The sequence below is a fragment of the Pyrgilauda ruficollis genome, unplaced genomic scaffold, assembly GCF_017590135.1.
Source record: "Pyrgilauda ruficollis isolate IOZ18807 unplaced genomic scaffold, ASM1759013v1 scaffold11, whole genome shotgun sequence".
Lineage (NCBI taxonomy): Eukaryota > Metazoa > Chordata > Aves > Passeriformes > Passeridae > Pyrgilauda > Pyrgilauda ruficollis.
This window is the reverse complement of record NW_024509210.1, coordinates 9904814-9920778: the sequence shown is the minus strand read 5'-3', so window position 1 is coordinate 9920778 and position 15965 is coordinate 9904814. Positions and strand designations below refer to the sequence as shown.

Below are 15965 nucleotides of genomic sequence, written 5' to 3'. Positions count from 1 at the left end.
TGCCCTTTCCTGCCTTTGGCTGAGGCCATTTAGTTATTTTCACATCCAGCTGACCGTGCCTGGCCCAGATCAAGGGGTTTGTACTTTCTGCCCCATGTATTCCCTACTGCTGGGCCATTGATGCTGATTTGAAAGACAAGGTGTTAAAATATCAGGGACAGTTTTAGAATGCTTTTAAAATGTACAAGGAAATGTTTTTATCTTGTTTTTCCCTATTAAAAAATACATCATACACTTATTATTTTAGAAGGAACTACACAATCACATTAAGGTGTTAAAATTTGCATTTAGAGTATGAATATCTTCTTTACTTTATAACTTAACTTTTGCTGTGCTTGGCACTTGCCGCCAAATCTATCAGAGGACGGTTTTATCATTTCATCTTACTGCTCATGGGCTTCAGGGGGCAAATTAAAACAATAGCCATGAAAGAGAGAGAGCCAGCAGATTTTCTGGCAGTGTGGGAGCAGACCAGTGCAGGGGTGTGAGGAGAGCCAGGAGCACAGCCCAGCTGCAGCAGTGAGAGAAGGCTCTGCAGCATAATCTCAGTGCATCTCTCATAAAACTAACCAGGATGGCTGGGTTTTGGTCAAACCAGGTGGAAATAGCAGAAAAAATTCCTCCATGTGCTACCCTGCAAGTCATATTTTCTTCTTTTTTGTGCCTTTCTTCACCCCAGCTCATGGAAAATAAAAATGATGACACCTTCTTGTGATGACTCTATCACATGCACATAAGTGATGTGTACATATGTGTGTGTCTGTAGCCACATATATATGTGTGTGTGCATGTGTGGACATGAATATGTGCAAACACACACATATAGGCACACTATTTATCCAACACATGAGTTACCAAAAAACATTCTATAGCCTGTATCAGTAGTGCATGCAATTAATGAAAAAAAACCCAAACAAACAAATAAACAAAAAACAAACAACTCCCTCCCCCCAAAAAAACCCACAAAAAACAAAACAAAAAAAACCAAACCAAACCAAAACAAAACAAAAAAAAAAAACAAAACAAAACAAAAAAAAAAAAAAACCACCCCTGGAATTCCTCCCCACCCCACATTTTTTTTATCTTTGCCTTCTGAACAGGGGTAAAAGTTATTGATAAAGACCAAGAACTTATTTCTGTATCAGTCATCATGTGGTCTGTCAGCTGTCACTTAGGTCCGTTTTCCAGCCTTTTCCCTGCTTTGATGTAACTTCATATATCCATTTATTGTTGCTGGCCTTATTGTAATTTGTAATGGCTGAATATCGAAGATCCCAACTGGTTTTCTATCTGGTCCTCCATCTAATTTCCAGACATCAGTCTTGCATCTCTGATTATCAAAAATAGGAGTAAGAAACTATCACTGATTTTAGCTTTTCTGTAAATGGGAAATGTAGACCCATACCTCCACCTGTTTCTCTCTGTCTCGTTTGCTCTCTCCATGGGTGTTGTCCTATCAGCCACTGCATGTGGAGCTCTCTGTGCCAGAAGAGCTCCTGAGTGTGTTCAGGTCTTGTCCTTTATTTATAAACAGTAGCATGGGATGTTGGGCTGTGACTTAAACTGGACAGCGACACACACAAACCTTAGCCATGTAGGGGTGCTGTATTTGATTCATTAGTGCGTTTTACCCAGTGAATGTTCACTTCTGAAGGAAGGACACTCAGAAGTGGCACTGTATATGATAAGGTATAAGATATAATGTTCTGTGCCCCTATAGTAAACACCAGTCTGCTCAGGAAAAATAAATTAAAATTCATATGTATTTGGTGAGGTTGAACACAAATTTCTACAATTCTCCTGTACTCAGGACCAGCTTTTTCCACTCTGGTTGTAATATGAATGCAGTTCATAAAGGAAAAAGGAGCACCGACTTCAAAGAAAAGGCTTAACATGACCCATTGCAGAGACTGGATGTAAATTATAGTGTGTCACTAGCTGAAGCAGCATATGTTGGAAGAACTCACTGGAATTATCTTCTCTTTTGGGGACTGTGGAATGCATTAAACATGCATCTAAATAATAATGAAAAACTGCTTGTATTGTTTTGTTACTCTGTAGGAGACTGAGGAGTATTTTAAACAATCCAATTTTACAGATACTGTATTAACAATTCTCATTATTGTCTTTAAATAGCTATTCTACAAAATGTAACAACAAAATAGTCACAGTCCAAGAAGTCACTCCAGAATAAAGCCTATTAGGTGTTAGTATGGTTATACTTGTACTGCAGCCAGTGGACAAACATTAAAGCTGAGATAGTTTGGCTTAAATGTTGGATTACATAGTGGACATTATTGTTTTCACAATAAATTCATCATCTGCTTTGTATTTGTTTGATTCACTGATATTTTTCTAATGATGAAAATACCACTGTATGTTTAATTGTGGTGTTTAACAATTCTGCAAAATTACAAAGCCTAAAGTTAACTTGCACAATGAAAATCTGCTTTTCCTGATGACTCTGGTTTTGTGGTTTTGGTTTTTGTTTCCCTACTATCACAGCCTTTCCTTTTTATTTTTTTTTTTTTTTGTTTCCACACAATTGTGTCAGATGCTGCTTATTTGAGATAGAGAGAGTAACTAAATCATTCAGAACATAAATGCTTGGGTGGGTGGATACTGCAGCACAGATATGAAACATCACATTTTTGTCTGATGGCTATAAAGCTTGTTGGCAACTTTGTGAAACTGCTGACACAAAAGGCACCCATCAAAGGCCTTTTGCATGTTATCATAATAAATACATTCATCACTTTTATTATCTTTATTTGGTTATTACTGTACTTTTGTGTGTGGTGTCCCAGCAAAGTAAAAATAAATAAAAGGAAAAAAAACCCAACAAGAAAAACAACTGCAAAAATAAGAAGTTGCTTATTGTAGGTATTAACTGAGGACAGCACGTTGTGAGATTGTAGAGCTGAAGCTAAACCAGTTTTTATCCTGATCTGAATTAACCAAAAGGAGATTCAGTGTGCCCTTTACCAGGGTATGAGCTTTTACCAAAGTGCAAGGATCTGGAGCTAAATCTCTATACATATCTAGAAGAATTTGTACCATCTCAGACCAATGAAAGGCCATCAGCACTTCTGAAGTTAGGAACTAACAAAATATGGTAGATGAGATGGTTTATAACTGATGCTTCCATGCACTATTTTATGTACTCTGGATTAAATCACTGTAATAATGGCAAAAGAATTGCCAAGCTTGCCTTCCTGAAATTAGCAGCTGCTGATGGCTAATGGGAAGTGAAGTGCAATTGCCAAATTTGCATTTCTAGCAAGTGCCCCGTAAGCCCACGGCCCTTGCTGGGGTGGTGACATTCCGTGTGCCTGTCACAGCGTGCTCCCGGGGGCGCGGGGGGTCTGTGGGTGCCACCGTGAGAAGGGGCAGGGCACAGCCTGGGGGGCTCTTCACACAACTGGCAGCAAGATGATCTATTTATGTTAATAAAACAAAGAGTATTTCTGAAGAATGTTACATGTACAAAAATATGACTTTCAACTCTGAAAATAAATAAGTTCAATTTATTAAGAGCTGGTGTCAATGCTGAACAAAATACACATCTTCCGGTAAGGAAACATTTTGGTGAAGTGTTACAAGTTGGACCTTTTTTTTCCTTTCTGTAAATATATCATTTATTTGATATATTACATTACTCCCTTAATTACATATCCTTATAACTGTGACCATCATTCTCCTTTAAGCCAAAGACTGAGGGTTTGTTGTATTTTTTTTAATTCTTAGGAGTCTGGCCACATATGCCATTTTTTTAAGGGAAAATACTTAACAATGAAAAAAAAAAAAGAAAAATATATTTTTTCTAATAAATAAAAATAATTTAAAATGCTAGAGGCTATACATGACTAGTTTTGATTATGTTCATTTATAAATGAAATCGTTTCCAAAATACGTGGAAGCAATATCAAAGGCAGACAAACAAAGATCTGTCTACTTTATTTTCCCATTAAGCGTGCCCTTCTTAACTTCTCCATCAGTGGTTCAGCAAGTAAGAGGAATAAATGTCACATCACCATTCATGAAGTTTGTCAGGCTTTATAAAAATAGTTCTGGCTTCGAAGGAGTCAACATTCATCTTCAACTTCTCGTATTGGTGGTATCAAGCTGCTTGTCGATTTATATTGATTGATCTGATTGGCCATGTGAGTGCTCATGGGCTTGATTTGAATGTTTCTGGGATAGGCATTATCCGGCTCATCTGTAAACCATTTCTTTTCTGCTAAGGAGCAAAACAGGTAGAGACAGAATAAGGAGGGAAAAATGAAAGTGTTAATTAGTGAAGCACACATACACAGAAACATTAAAAAAAAAAAAAAGAAGAAAATGGGAGCAGTCAGTAAAGTTTATAGAAAACAGAGATCAATAGAAGGTGACTTTGACCAATTACTAGCAGTACAGTGCATTAGATTAATACCTCTGAAAATGCTGTTATGAAAGGAGGATGACGCTTGCAGATTTGAAAATAGAAGCTAAAGAAAACTGCCAATATGCTAGTTTGCTTGTTGGATGTAAGAGTGCTCTTTTCTTGTGCCCATGCTCAGGTGATTTATTGAAAAAAGAAAATGATACAAATCAAAGTCTAAATTAAGAAGCCAAGGAGAGCAGCTGGGATAAGGGTAATACAGAAAAGAGCAGTGAGGCTATACACAGGGGCACCTAAAGAGTCACAGACTTCTCCAAACCATTTCAGCCTTGGGGTGGTGGCCCAGAAAATCATGCAGGAGAACATAAAGCACTTTCTGCAGTTGGTGTTACAATAAACAGGACTTGTATTCCTGCTGCCAGGGTTTAAATGGGGTGGGGAACACTGCAGGCAACTGTGGTAGGGGCTCCAGCTAATCCTGAATGGATTAGTCGTGGTAAGTGACAGCAAGGCAAAGGAAGTAAGGACTTAAAGAAAAATTAGAGAGGAAGCTCTTTCTTTTCTACCCTTGAGCAATGCCTGTTTCCATGAACACAGGAGGAATTTTTATGGTGTGGCTTTAAGGTGGGCTGGGAGCAATGTGGGAGGATGCTGAGAGGCTGCAGCACTGCAGCCCCTTCCCAGCTGTTCAGCACTGTAACCACTATGTTGCACTGCTCCATTGCAGCCATGGACAAAAGCTTCTTAAAATTCACAAAAGAAAAAAAAAATCTTAAATCCTTTAGAGAGCAACTTCTGCAGTAATTTCTCAATGACAGGTATGCAAGCTTACAAGATAACTTTATTCCAGGACTTGGGAACTCCTGATCTAGACAGTGGCTAATGGCCATTAGGTGCACTTGTGCCTTGACCAGCATTTGTGAACAGAGTTCTGTCCCCATTCTTGTCCTCCTTCCCCAGATTCCAGAGGTGGGTGGGCAGAGCAGTGGACACTTATGGTTCTGGGCATTTCATCATTACATGCAAGGTTCAAACTGTGTCGCACCAGAGCTGCCACTCTTACATGTATGCACTACTTCTCACTCCAATGGGGAATCCAAAATGCTGCTGAAGCTTTAATGCCTCACGTAATATAAACTGCTACTTTTCTAACTACTGAAATGCTGGAATACCTGGAATCAGCACAGAAGTGGAAAGAATGCTCATTTTTTAATAAATATTTAAAATTAGCAAAGCAAAATTCACCTTAGAAACATAAGGATTGAGCACAAAAGCTCAGGAGGTAAAGGAGAGAAAATAAATTGAAAGGCTGAGAAAAATAGAGGAAAAATACCTAGACATAACTGCACAAAAAATAAACAAAGACCTTTGGAGTTAGAGGCTCTCAAGAAGTAGCTTAATCTCCAGAACTGGTGAACTTTTCAGTCACTTTCATGAATAACAAATTAAGCCACATCCACTTTATATGGATTTTTAGAATTTACAAGCCAAACCCCCACTCCCCATTAAAACCTTTGCTACCCATTCTTACACATTTTTAAAAAACTACATCAAATCCAGGAATTATGTTGCTTATTAATGGCTTATTACTGAAGGGAAACAGAACTACTGTATTGTTTTTCTTGTAATTTTCTAAAATGCTTTTCACTTGTGTTTAAAAATATCCTACTCATTTGTGACCAGACTAAATAATTCCCTGCCCCCTTAAAGGTGCCTGAGTCTGAACGATGTTCAGTCTCCCATCTCCCTCTCTCTCACCTATTATAATTAAGTTCCCTTTGATTTGAACAGATTGGACGATAGGAATTCATAATGTTACATCCTGCACACTGAAGCTAACTGATTAAGTGCTTTAAATTATTCTTCCTGACAGAATGATAAAGTTACAATCTGTTCAGAGATGATCTACAGCTTGCCAGACTCCTACCGTTTCTTTCTACATTCATTTATCTTTTTGTCAAGCAGTTTAAAAAAAAAAAAAGCCTCAATTCCATAGATCTTTTAAAGTAATCAGAACATCTGCATTATTAATGAGACTTTAAGGGAATGATTCCTGATGGGGGCCGGTTTAAGAAAGGTTGTACGAAAAAGAAGTCTGGGAATGTGTACACATCAAAATAATTTCAGCTCCATTTAAAAAACCATTTAGTTCAAGTGTGACACATGAACCATTATGCATTTGTGGAAACCAATTTTATGTGATCTACGATTAAACTAACCTTTCAGAGAGGTGTAAAGTGTGATGGTTATCATGTTTTAAAAGCCTTGTGAGATCACATAAACAATTTCAAACTAACAGTTTTCTAATGGTTTGTGTTTAAAATGATTTTGAGGCAAGTTAAGCACTGTGAACTTTCAGTGCTACCTTGTTTTTTTAACACATGGTGCAAAAACTTTCCTTACAAACAGAACTTGGTGCAAATTAATTCAATGTTGTAGCAAGCAAGGGGAGGCTTGTATGAGTGCTAAGGATCAGAACTGTGTTGTGTTTCTCAGTAGCCAGTGTAAAGCTCTTCAGAATACCCTGCTTTCCCTAAAATTTTCAAAATAAGCAATTTATTTATGTGTTAAATTTACAACAGAACTCCTGTATAGCACGCTGTTCTTTAAAAAGACACCCCCCAGTCTCTTTTTGCCTTTAGCTGGCAAGTAATACATACAGAACATTAATAATAAATGCAGAAGCTGGTAGATTCTAATGTCTTTTGCTGTTTAGATTTCTTTTTGCCAGTGCTGAAACCTTGACCCAAGCATTATCATTCTCCAGCATGCAATGCTTAGATCCAGCTTTATACCTTTCCTGTTTCTCTCTGCTGCCAAAATTATCATTGACCACATAACGATGGATCTCCTGTGCAAATTCATTGACTTCTCCACTTACCTTTGAAATGTGAGCTTAACACTCCTGATCTTTACTCTTGGACACTATGATACTCTGCTCCCAGTCACTAAATGCTCTTCTTGAAGCCCCTACACACTTTTCAGTATTTTATGCTATGTTTACAGTCTGATTTTGGTATGTCTTCCAGAGTCTTAGCACAGATTTTTATCTTTAATATTTACTTTTTCCTTTACATCAGTTCAGAAACCCCCTTTTTAAATTAGTCTTTATATATTGCTATATTCACCAAGCACTTTTAAGTTCTCTGTCACATTGAGTCTGTTTCTCTCCCTTTTGGAATATGCATATTGATCCTTACCAGAAATGTTTCTACATTATAGTGACAACACGCATAGTTTTTTACCCTATTTTTTTAGGAGCTGCTAAAAAAGTCCCTGATCTTCCTACGCTATTTGACAGGCTTCTTTTTGACAGCATCACCTGAGAGATGTTGGAACAGCTTAGTAACTGAATGTATCAGACAGCAGAAAATACTTTCCTCTCAAACATCTATGTTTGTAATGGCCTATCAGCATCAGTGCATCCATGAGGGTTCAAAAGGCTTAATGCTCATATTACAAATAAATAAAAATTAATGGTTTTGTGCAACAATCTTCCCTGCAGCATAAAAAAAAAAAGGATACAAATAATGAAAGTAAAAATATCAAAATACAATTTTCTTCAACTTGTATAAGACTGCAGCAATTCTCTCCAAGAGATTTATTATATTAGTACTTTAAAATTTCTATCATTAATTTTGGACTGAGTAGCAACTTAGAGCAAATGTCACTGTGAAACACCCTCTCTTCTAAGCAGAGGCAAAGAAAATACTACCCAAACATAACACCAAGGTTTTGCTGTATTTGTATTCTCACCATAGTCCCAGGTTACCTTCCCAGGTTACCTTTCAACTGTTTAAAACATGCATTTTTTGTCTTCTGCAACACTTGCAGTTTCAAATCAGTTTGCATGTATGTGTTTGTGTGTCTCCTCCCTGCATGTTACCATCTTGTTTATAACTAAGCTGAAAATTCTTCCATGTAATTTGTCCCTGTATGAGAAAGAAAAGCATTGGAATTTTCTCCACCCACCTGCTCAGCACTTCTGTGTTTGGCAAACGAATACTTTACGTGTAGTAGGCAGTAGGAAATTTGCAGGGAAAGAGAGAATAAACTATTTTTTCTATGAAGAACTTTACGTTCCTCCAGGGCAACTAAAATTTTGTGACAAAGATAATGTTCTGGACTTGTTCTTGATTTTTTTTTTATTTTTTAAACTACCAAAATTCTTAGTTTTGACAGTGGGAATTTCACTGGAAAATGCTTGACTCTCTGTTTAGGTCAATAGGAACCCATGCCAAAAACCTGCAGGTTTGCTAGACATGGTTTTGTGTCAACACTTAAGCTCACTATGGACTTGGTTTCCAATGCTGAAACCATGCTGGGACTGATATAAATGGCAGGACCTTCATTTAAAAACCAAAAATGCCACTTCCTGACATTGGTGATACTTCCCCACTTTCAAAAACTATTCTACCATTGTCTGACTTGAGATAGTACAGGAGATTTCCTCTTATTTTCAATATAAACACCAAAATAAAGTATTTCTCTACTTATAACGACCAACCTCCATTAGTACACCCATATCAGAAAACCTTCATCAATATAATAAAGTATTTGATCAATCTGACTATAGTCAGCAGGGGAAACTGTACACAATACTACTTAAAGTCTAAAGTTTTAGAATTCTAACTTCAGGATAGAGGACAGAGGTGGAGTAGACTTCAATGTAATTTGAAGCATTCAGATTTGCCCCATATTAGATAGATATTGCTCTTCTGCTGTTCACAAAGTAGGCAAGTTACTTCTCTAATGTACGCTGTTTATATTTTTTCTATTTGAGCTGCTCTGTTATACAAATACTATTTTTTTTTGGATAAAAATCATTACGTAGCATGTGACAAGTGGCTTCATATTAACACCCTCCCTTTCTCTGCTAAATGGAAAACAGATAAAACATTAATGGAAAAGCATTTTGGTGTCAAAGCCATTAACATTCTTCCAAAATGTGTAACTGCTCTCAACTATCTTCAATCAATTCTGCCAACATAAAAAGATGCTCATGTACATACATGGGGAATAGGAAAGTAGGGAGGGGAAGGTAGGAAAGAAATTGGAATGAGGAATGGGAAATTAAAGTAATGTCTGCACCACGATAGGCATCTTCATTGAGCAGGAACCTGGGTGTTTACAAAAGGACACGTGCAATTAGAAAGGCAAGCAGATGAGAGGATAAAAAACAAAACAGGGTTGAGAAACAGCAGCAGCAGCAGCAGCAGCCAGTTTTACTTCTGGTTTGGTGGGAAAAAAAAGGCAAAAGAAAACCAACAAAACAATCAACCAAACAAACAAACCAATAACTGAATAAAGTTTGTAACTATTTTTTTTTAATTTCACAAGTTTTCACAAGGACAAAGTTATAGAGGGAAACCCACAGCAGTTGCTAGGTCATGCAGAACCATTAATTTTCATACCTTGGCCCATTCTATTCATCCTTGTTGCACTTTAGAAAAAGAAGTAAGCTATGTAAGTTTTACAATGCTTTTAAACTGTCATATTTCTGGTTGAGCACTTTAACTGGCACATCCTTGTAGCAATAAATATTCTGAGGGCAAAACATGATAACTTTCTTTGCAAAAAGGAACATGTGAATTTTTCTTTATGATGAAGAGCAACTGTAATAGTCTCATTTGTAGGGGAGCAACCATAATTTGCAATGTATTTCACTGATTGGACTTACAGCTGCGTTTGAATGCACACTCACACATATGGACTGTATTCCAATCATTATGCTTAGCACTGCACAGTGGTATTCTCTGTAGCCCACTTACATGGTTCCAGGTTTTGTCAGTAAAAGTGCTTGGCTTTATTGTCAATTCACACAGCAAGCAAATCTTCAAAATTGTCATGCTTGGGGAAGGGGAAGGTAGAAGACAAAACTAACCATAAAAGCACCTTGATTGGGTTGGCAGTTACAACACTAATCATTCCAAATCTAAATATTTTTCTGTCTGCATGCTTTCTTGCTGGATAGCCAGGGAAGAGAGGATGTGTTTCTGTCCTCCCTACCCTTGGAAACCCTCCATAAACCTAGAGCTAGCTGTATATTTCAAAATATACATTGGCTTCTGAAGTTTAAACCAAGGAAAAAAAAAAAAAAAGTAAAAGCAAGCCTGAGCTATCATTTCTATGGCTGTCTAGGGCAGGTTCCTTTCACTATATTTAGTTCCCTGCCACAACGTTTTTTGGCTACATGTGTCATTGGTGACAATTTGCAAGAACTAAATTCTGGCAAGTGCATGGAACACGACGCCTCAGCACTGTGAATATTTCCAGCCCAGCCCTCTTGTTCTCCTCATTAACAGTCTGGGGCACAGCACTTTTTCTCCCCAGATGGGAGAGACGTAAAGGCACTCAGTTGTCTTCCCTGTATTCCTGCATACTGGCATGCACCTGTTGAAAAAAACAGGTGGAACATGCAGCAAGATTTCTGGAGGTTCTTCACATATTGGGACTCTTGTTGGAAGATTTATACGAACACCAACTTGGAAAAGTTAAACTACCATCTGGGGAAAGGAACAAAGTCTCTTGAGATCTGATATGTAAGCACAGAAAAATGCTTGCTCTTTTCTGAACATTATTTATTCTGTACATAAGGTGACTAATTCACCTTTTAAAGATGTAAAAGTCCCAAGAAGGCAGTTTTTAATGACTTACATCCAATATTTATGATACATATGGCTTTTTATCCCAAATGTCAAAAGTGAAAGAAAATATAGCTATTCATGTGGCAATATAAATAGACAGAATAATAATTTAATACGCAATTAGACTCTTTCTAAACTTAAATTAAACCATTGGAGTTGTAAAACTTCATGCCCCGACAATTTTAGTGTTAAAGGGAAAATACACCATCTCCAAAAGACTAGCATTTTAGAGAAAGCTCTTAAACAAGCAGAAAAGTCCCTGATATTGCTTTGGTATAAAGCAGATATTTAACAATAATCTATACAAGGAGTGTAAGCCCTATATAATATAAGCTTTGAGAGTGAAAAATCAGCAGGGATTTTTTTTTTTGCATGGTTTTTGTTTTTGTTTTTGTTTTTGTTTTTTTCAATAGGAGAGTTTTATAAGCTTCAAATAAATGTATGAGCTCCTGTAAATATGAGTATTAAAAAAAACCTACTGCAACATACATCAACACTTCTGCACTAAATGACTTTCTTTGTGTAACTCTGACATCAAGAGCAAGTGTTCATGTTAAATATACTCCATTTTCGGATATGTAGAGTAACTGCAGTGAGTTATTTATGTTTTCAGTGTGCCTATGGGTTTGGAATTCTTTTTTTATTCTCCCCTAGCATCATAAATAACTTTTGGTCCGTCTGCTTTGTTGCTGTTGTGCTTAAGGGTTTTATGGTGGTGAAATAAAAATGACAATCACATGCACACTGTCATACATATGCAAAATATGTGTACAAAAAGGGAGAACTTCATGGGAAAACAGGGAACATTACTGCTGGAAACATTAACCGGGGAGAATGGGTGGTGAATGCAAGTTTCACACACAGTGGGAGTAGATACACATATCAAAGTCTATCTTCCTGCACATACTTCTGTTTGTCCCGGGAATCTCTGCTCTTGGTGCGGTTCGGTCGGTTGGCTGTTGATGGGATGGAGTGAACTGATGAGCTCTTCTTGCTGGAAGAGTAGGAGGAATGGGAGGAATGAGAAAGGCTGGCTCGGGACTGGCCAGCGTTGTGGTCAAATTGCATCAAACAGAAGATCAAGTCCGTCGGCACAAGCTCAAATTCATATGGTGGGTTTGTGATAACATAACTGGAAAGGAAGACAGAAGAAAAAGAAAGAAAAAGAAAACAGGTTTAGGTTTATACTAAAAATTTCTTCTAGAGTTGTTAGCTCAGGAACACTTAGCCCAATTTTTGCATTTCTGTTTGTACCTGATATTAGCTCATACAATTCCCACTATGGTTTAGGACCTTTTTAAGCCAGCTGTCACTTTTTTTTTGTTTTCTGTCAGACAGACATAATGCCTGAGAATGATGTTCTTCAAGTGAATCACGTAATGATTTTTCAGAGAAACCACCAAACAAACCATGCTTCTTTCTCTGGCTGCACCACAATGCAATGACCCTAGCAAATGTATATTGACAAAACACAGTAACACACACCACAAACAGTATTTAAAAGAATGGCTGAAAAGCAGACAGAGGAGGATTTCACATGCAGCTTATTTAAATATATATTTAAATACATATCACATTTAAATACATATTTACATAGTTATTAAATATTTAAATACAGTCAGTAGAACAAGGGATATAATTATTGGTTTGGATTGTGACTGTAGTTAAAACAAGTTAAGGAAAATACATCAATAACTTTATAGCAAGGTTTATTTTGTTCATTCACTCCACATGTACATTCATAGCCTCAAAAAGCATTTATAAAGAGAAATCTGCACATCCAAGAATCCAACATTGCTTAGTACAAATCCCAGGCCTGAAATAAAAACTTGCTCAATTTCAAGAATCCCCAACTTCACCTAATGGCCTTTCAGGGTATGAAGGACTTATAGAGCAGCTGCTAAATTTTTTCATGCATGTGAAAAACAGACTTGAGCGAGGCAATCGGCATCTTCTGTCCAAGCAACAAATGAGCAAAAATTGAACATGAAGCTCATGACTTCGTTTCAAATTAATTCAATGCTCATAAGAAATCTGCTTAGCTGCTTCAGGGACAGAGGTCCCTTATTAAGCCAACAAATAATCCCAAGTATAGTAACTACACTGTAAATCTGAACTACAACTCAATTTTTCTACCCAATTTATTCAAATTCTTACAGAAGAAGCTGCTTTGGTGGGCTGCAGTGCTGTTTATTGCCATGTTCGCCCAATAATGATGCTTTCTGTAGAGCATGAAACAGTAACAGATGGTAGATTTGTGATACTTCTGGTATGGGTCTGTGTGTGTATTTCTAGGAAGCAGTTAATTAAGACACATTTCAAGCAAGCTGCTAAATGGCCTTCAGTTTGCAAAGATGGAAATGTGTCTGCTCTATTTAAAGCACTAAGGTCAGGCTTGGTGCTACTGAAGTAAAAATGTAGTCTACCAAGAGAAGAGTTTCCATTTACTGGAAGAAATTATGCTTAGACACAGATGGTACTGATGGGAAGCCCACAGGAGTATTACTGGAGCATACAGAAAAAAGACTAGCTACTGTAATTTAAATTATTGTCCCACAACTTAGAGTTGATTGATATAAGGGAACTGAAGTCCTTTCCTTGCAGGCAAACAGTGGATCATCATAGGGCAAACAAGCTAAAGATACACTCTGAAAATTTAATTAAAAATTTTTGAATAAAATCAGCTGACAACTTACCCTGTGATATCCAGCTTATGATTTAAAGTCAGATAGAATCACGGTGAAATCCTCGAAGAGGATTGTGGAAAAGTTATGCAAAAATGGAGCAAGGTATTTTTTTTATATTTATTACAGGCCCTGGGCTTTTCCTTGCTGAGAAGACTGAAGAGCAGTGAAGCAGAGATGTTCTAAAAGACCAGACTCACCGTTTAGTGCATTGGCTGGGAGTACTTAGATGTGCATCCCTTAATCGATAAATTCCAAAGCAAAGCATATTGTATGTTTTCAGTGCTTTACAAAACAGATCTCCATAACAGCCTCCATCCTAGAGGAAAGAGAGGAGATTAAATAAAAAAAGAGAACAGCGCATTTTTTTCCTTTCTTTGTTCTGTTAACACAATGTCAGGGAACAAGTCGTGCAGTATGAACTTATTAAAAAAAAAGACAGTGTATAGATAGTCTGTTGTTTGTCTCAAATGAGAGCCTTTTACCCAAGGAAATGAATAATCTAGATGTTTTAGTTCAAATAAGTAACCATGTAAAGTGATGACTGTTATTTTGGAGACCCTTGGTCCATAAAATAATGGCAAATTGGAAAGACTGAGTGATTTGCTTTAAGCTGGAATTCTAAATTTTGGTACCAGACAATGCAAATTCTACAAATTACATTAACTGTGGTACTAGAATTGTTAGTATCTTTCACCCTTTCTTGGCAGCAGTCATACTGTCATCCAGACAAAAAAAAATCATGAGGAGCACAACAGAAATTAGAGTTCTATGGGTTCAAAAGGATAATAAAATAACTCTGCTTTAAAATAATGACTAAATGTATGATTAGCAAAAAGTAAGTTTAGATTTGCTCATTTGTACATCCAAAATAGTGATTCTTAAGTAATCACGAGAGTTGATGCATTCTGCCTTCATAGATGTAGTGCAATTGAGGCTCTGGCAATTCAAAAGATTGGTGTTGCTTATTGTATTTGTGGAAATGTTAAGCTGCATGCCAAAGAGTTTTGATGTGCTTCTAGTCTCAGCTACAGCTAGACTGCAACATCAGCTGAAAGGCTGTAGGCTTCTGTCTGTGCACTCTTGCTCTAATCCTTAAACTGGGATTCCCTGTCATTTCTGTGAAGAAGGTAATTCCATTCTTTTGGGACAGAGCTGGTGAACACAGGGTTAATTTAAGAAACATCAAATCCTACATCATTGTCAAAGCAGAGTGGGTGCTTTGGGATTACCTCAAGATTTCAAAATGTGGTCCAGAAAACATTTCTAGATATTTTATTTTTATGCAATTTATGTTTAAAAGATCATTTATTTATTTGGTTTGGTGTTTAAAATTCTTTTACTTGTTTTTTGACTTCACCCTTAGAACAGTGCAGTCAAATTATTAAAAAATTAGGATTTCATAAGAATTTTTGTTCATCCAAAACCAGCAGAAACCAAACCTTACAACTTTGTTTTCAAGCTAAGAAGCAGATTTTAAGAACTAGAAGCTCTGTGAAAACACTAAATAAACTTATCAAAACCCAAAAAATATATAGCTATACATATTGAATACATTAGAATTCATTATTACAATAATGTTTATACCATCCAAATCAGCTCATCCATCTCTTTAGCTGACAATGAAGAAGAGCCACAGCATTTTCTGTATGAATATGCAGGCAAGAATCCTGGGCAGTCATACAGCTTCTTAAAAAGGTAAAGAGCAAACCTGGCACTCTGTGCTATAAATTTTTAAACAATCCAAAAGCTCTATTAAATTCAATAATAGAAATTATATGCTTATTGAGATAGATTTTTCACTCAGGCTGAGAGAAAGCTAATAGAGCACAGACCAGCCTTGGTCCTGCATTTCCCTCATGATCTTACCCCTAGGTCTGCAAACGGCCCATCATACAAAGCCAACTGAGCAACTCGACACCTGTCCCTGTTTGCAAGTGTCTGGGGTGTGCTGTAACCTCCTCTCAATGCATTTTCCTCAGCAATCAGTGCTTCCAGCTCTGGTGTGGCTCCTCCTGTTACCAATGTCCGTATCAGTGTGAGGATATTGTCATTGAAGTATGTCTGCAGAGATAAAAGAAAGCTCTTTAAGCAAACACCATTAAAGTCACAACTGAAGACATCCAAATTACAACTTTTCCGGGTTTCTGCTGTTTAAAGTTCTTGGCTGTCTCTTCAAATAATTTTATATAGAAAGTGAAAAGACAGCAGCCTCCAATTACTCTATTTTCTTCTATCCCATTAGGCTCC

General features: G+C 37.0%; 1 protein-coding gene across 21 annotated transcripts in view; it reads right to left on the bottom strand.

Annotated features, from left to right (window-relative positions):
* Positions 1–3913: 3913 nt before the first annotated feature.
* Positions 3914–15965, bottom strand: part of KCNMA1 (potassium calcium-activated channel subfamily M alpha 1) — a 426636-nt gene continuing 414584 nt past the window's right edge. For 10 of the 21 annotated variants that reach the window (XM_041475751.1, XM_041475740.1, XM_041475717.1 and 7 more), the window contains 5 exons: positions 15585–15779; positions 13916–14034; positions 11939–12163; positions 9799–9827; positions 3914–4240 (listed from right to left, as the gene is read on the bottom strand). In XM_041475751.1, the coding sequence (XP_041331685.1) occupies positions 4086–4240; positions 9799–9827; positions 11939–12163; positions 13916–14034; positions 15585–15779 (723 nt within the window). In that variant the 3' untranslated portion in view covers positions 3914–4085. The remainder of the gene's footprint in view (positions 4241–9798; positions 9828–11938; positions 12164–13915; positions 14035–15584; positions 15780–15965) is intronic. The other 11 variants (XM_041475777.1, XM_041475835.1, XM_041475858.1 and 8 more) reach the window with 3 other exon arrangements.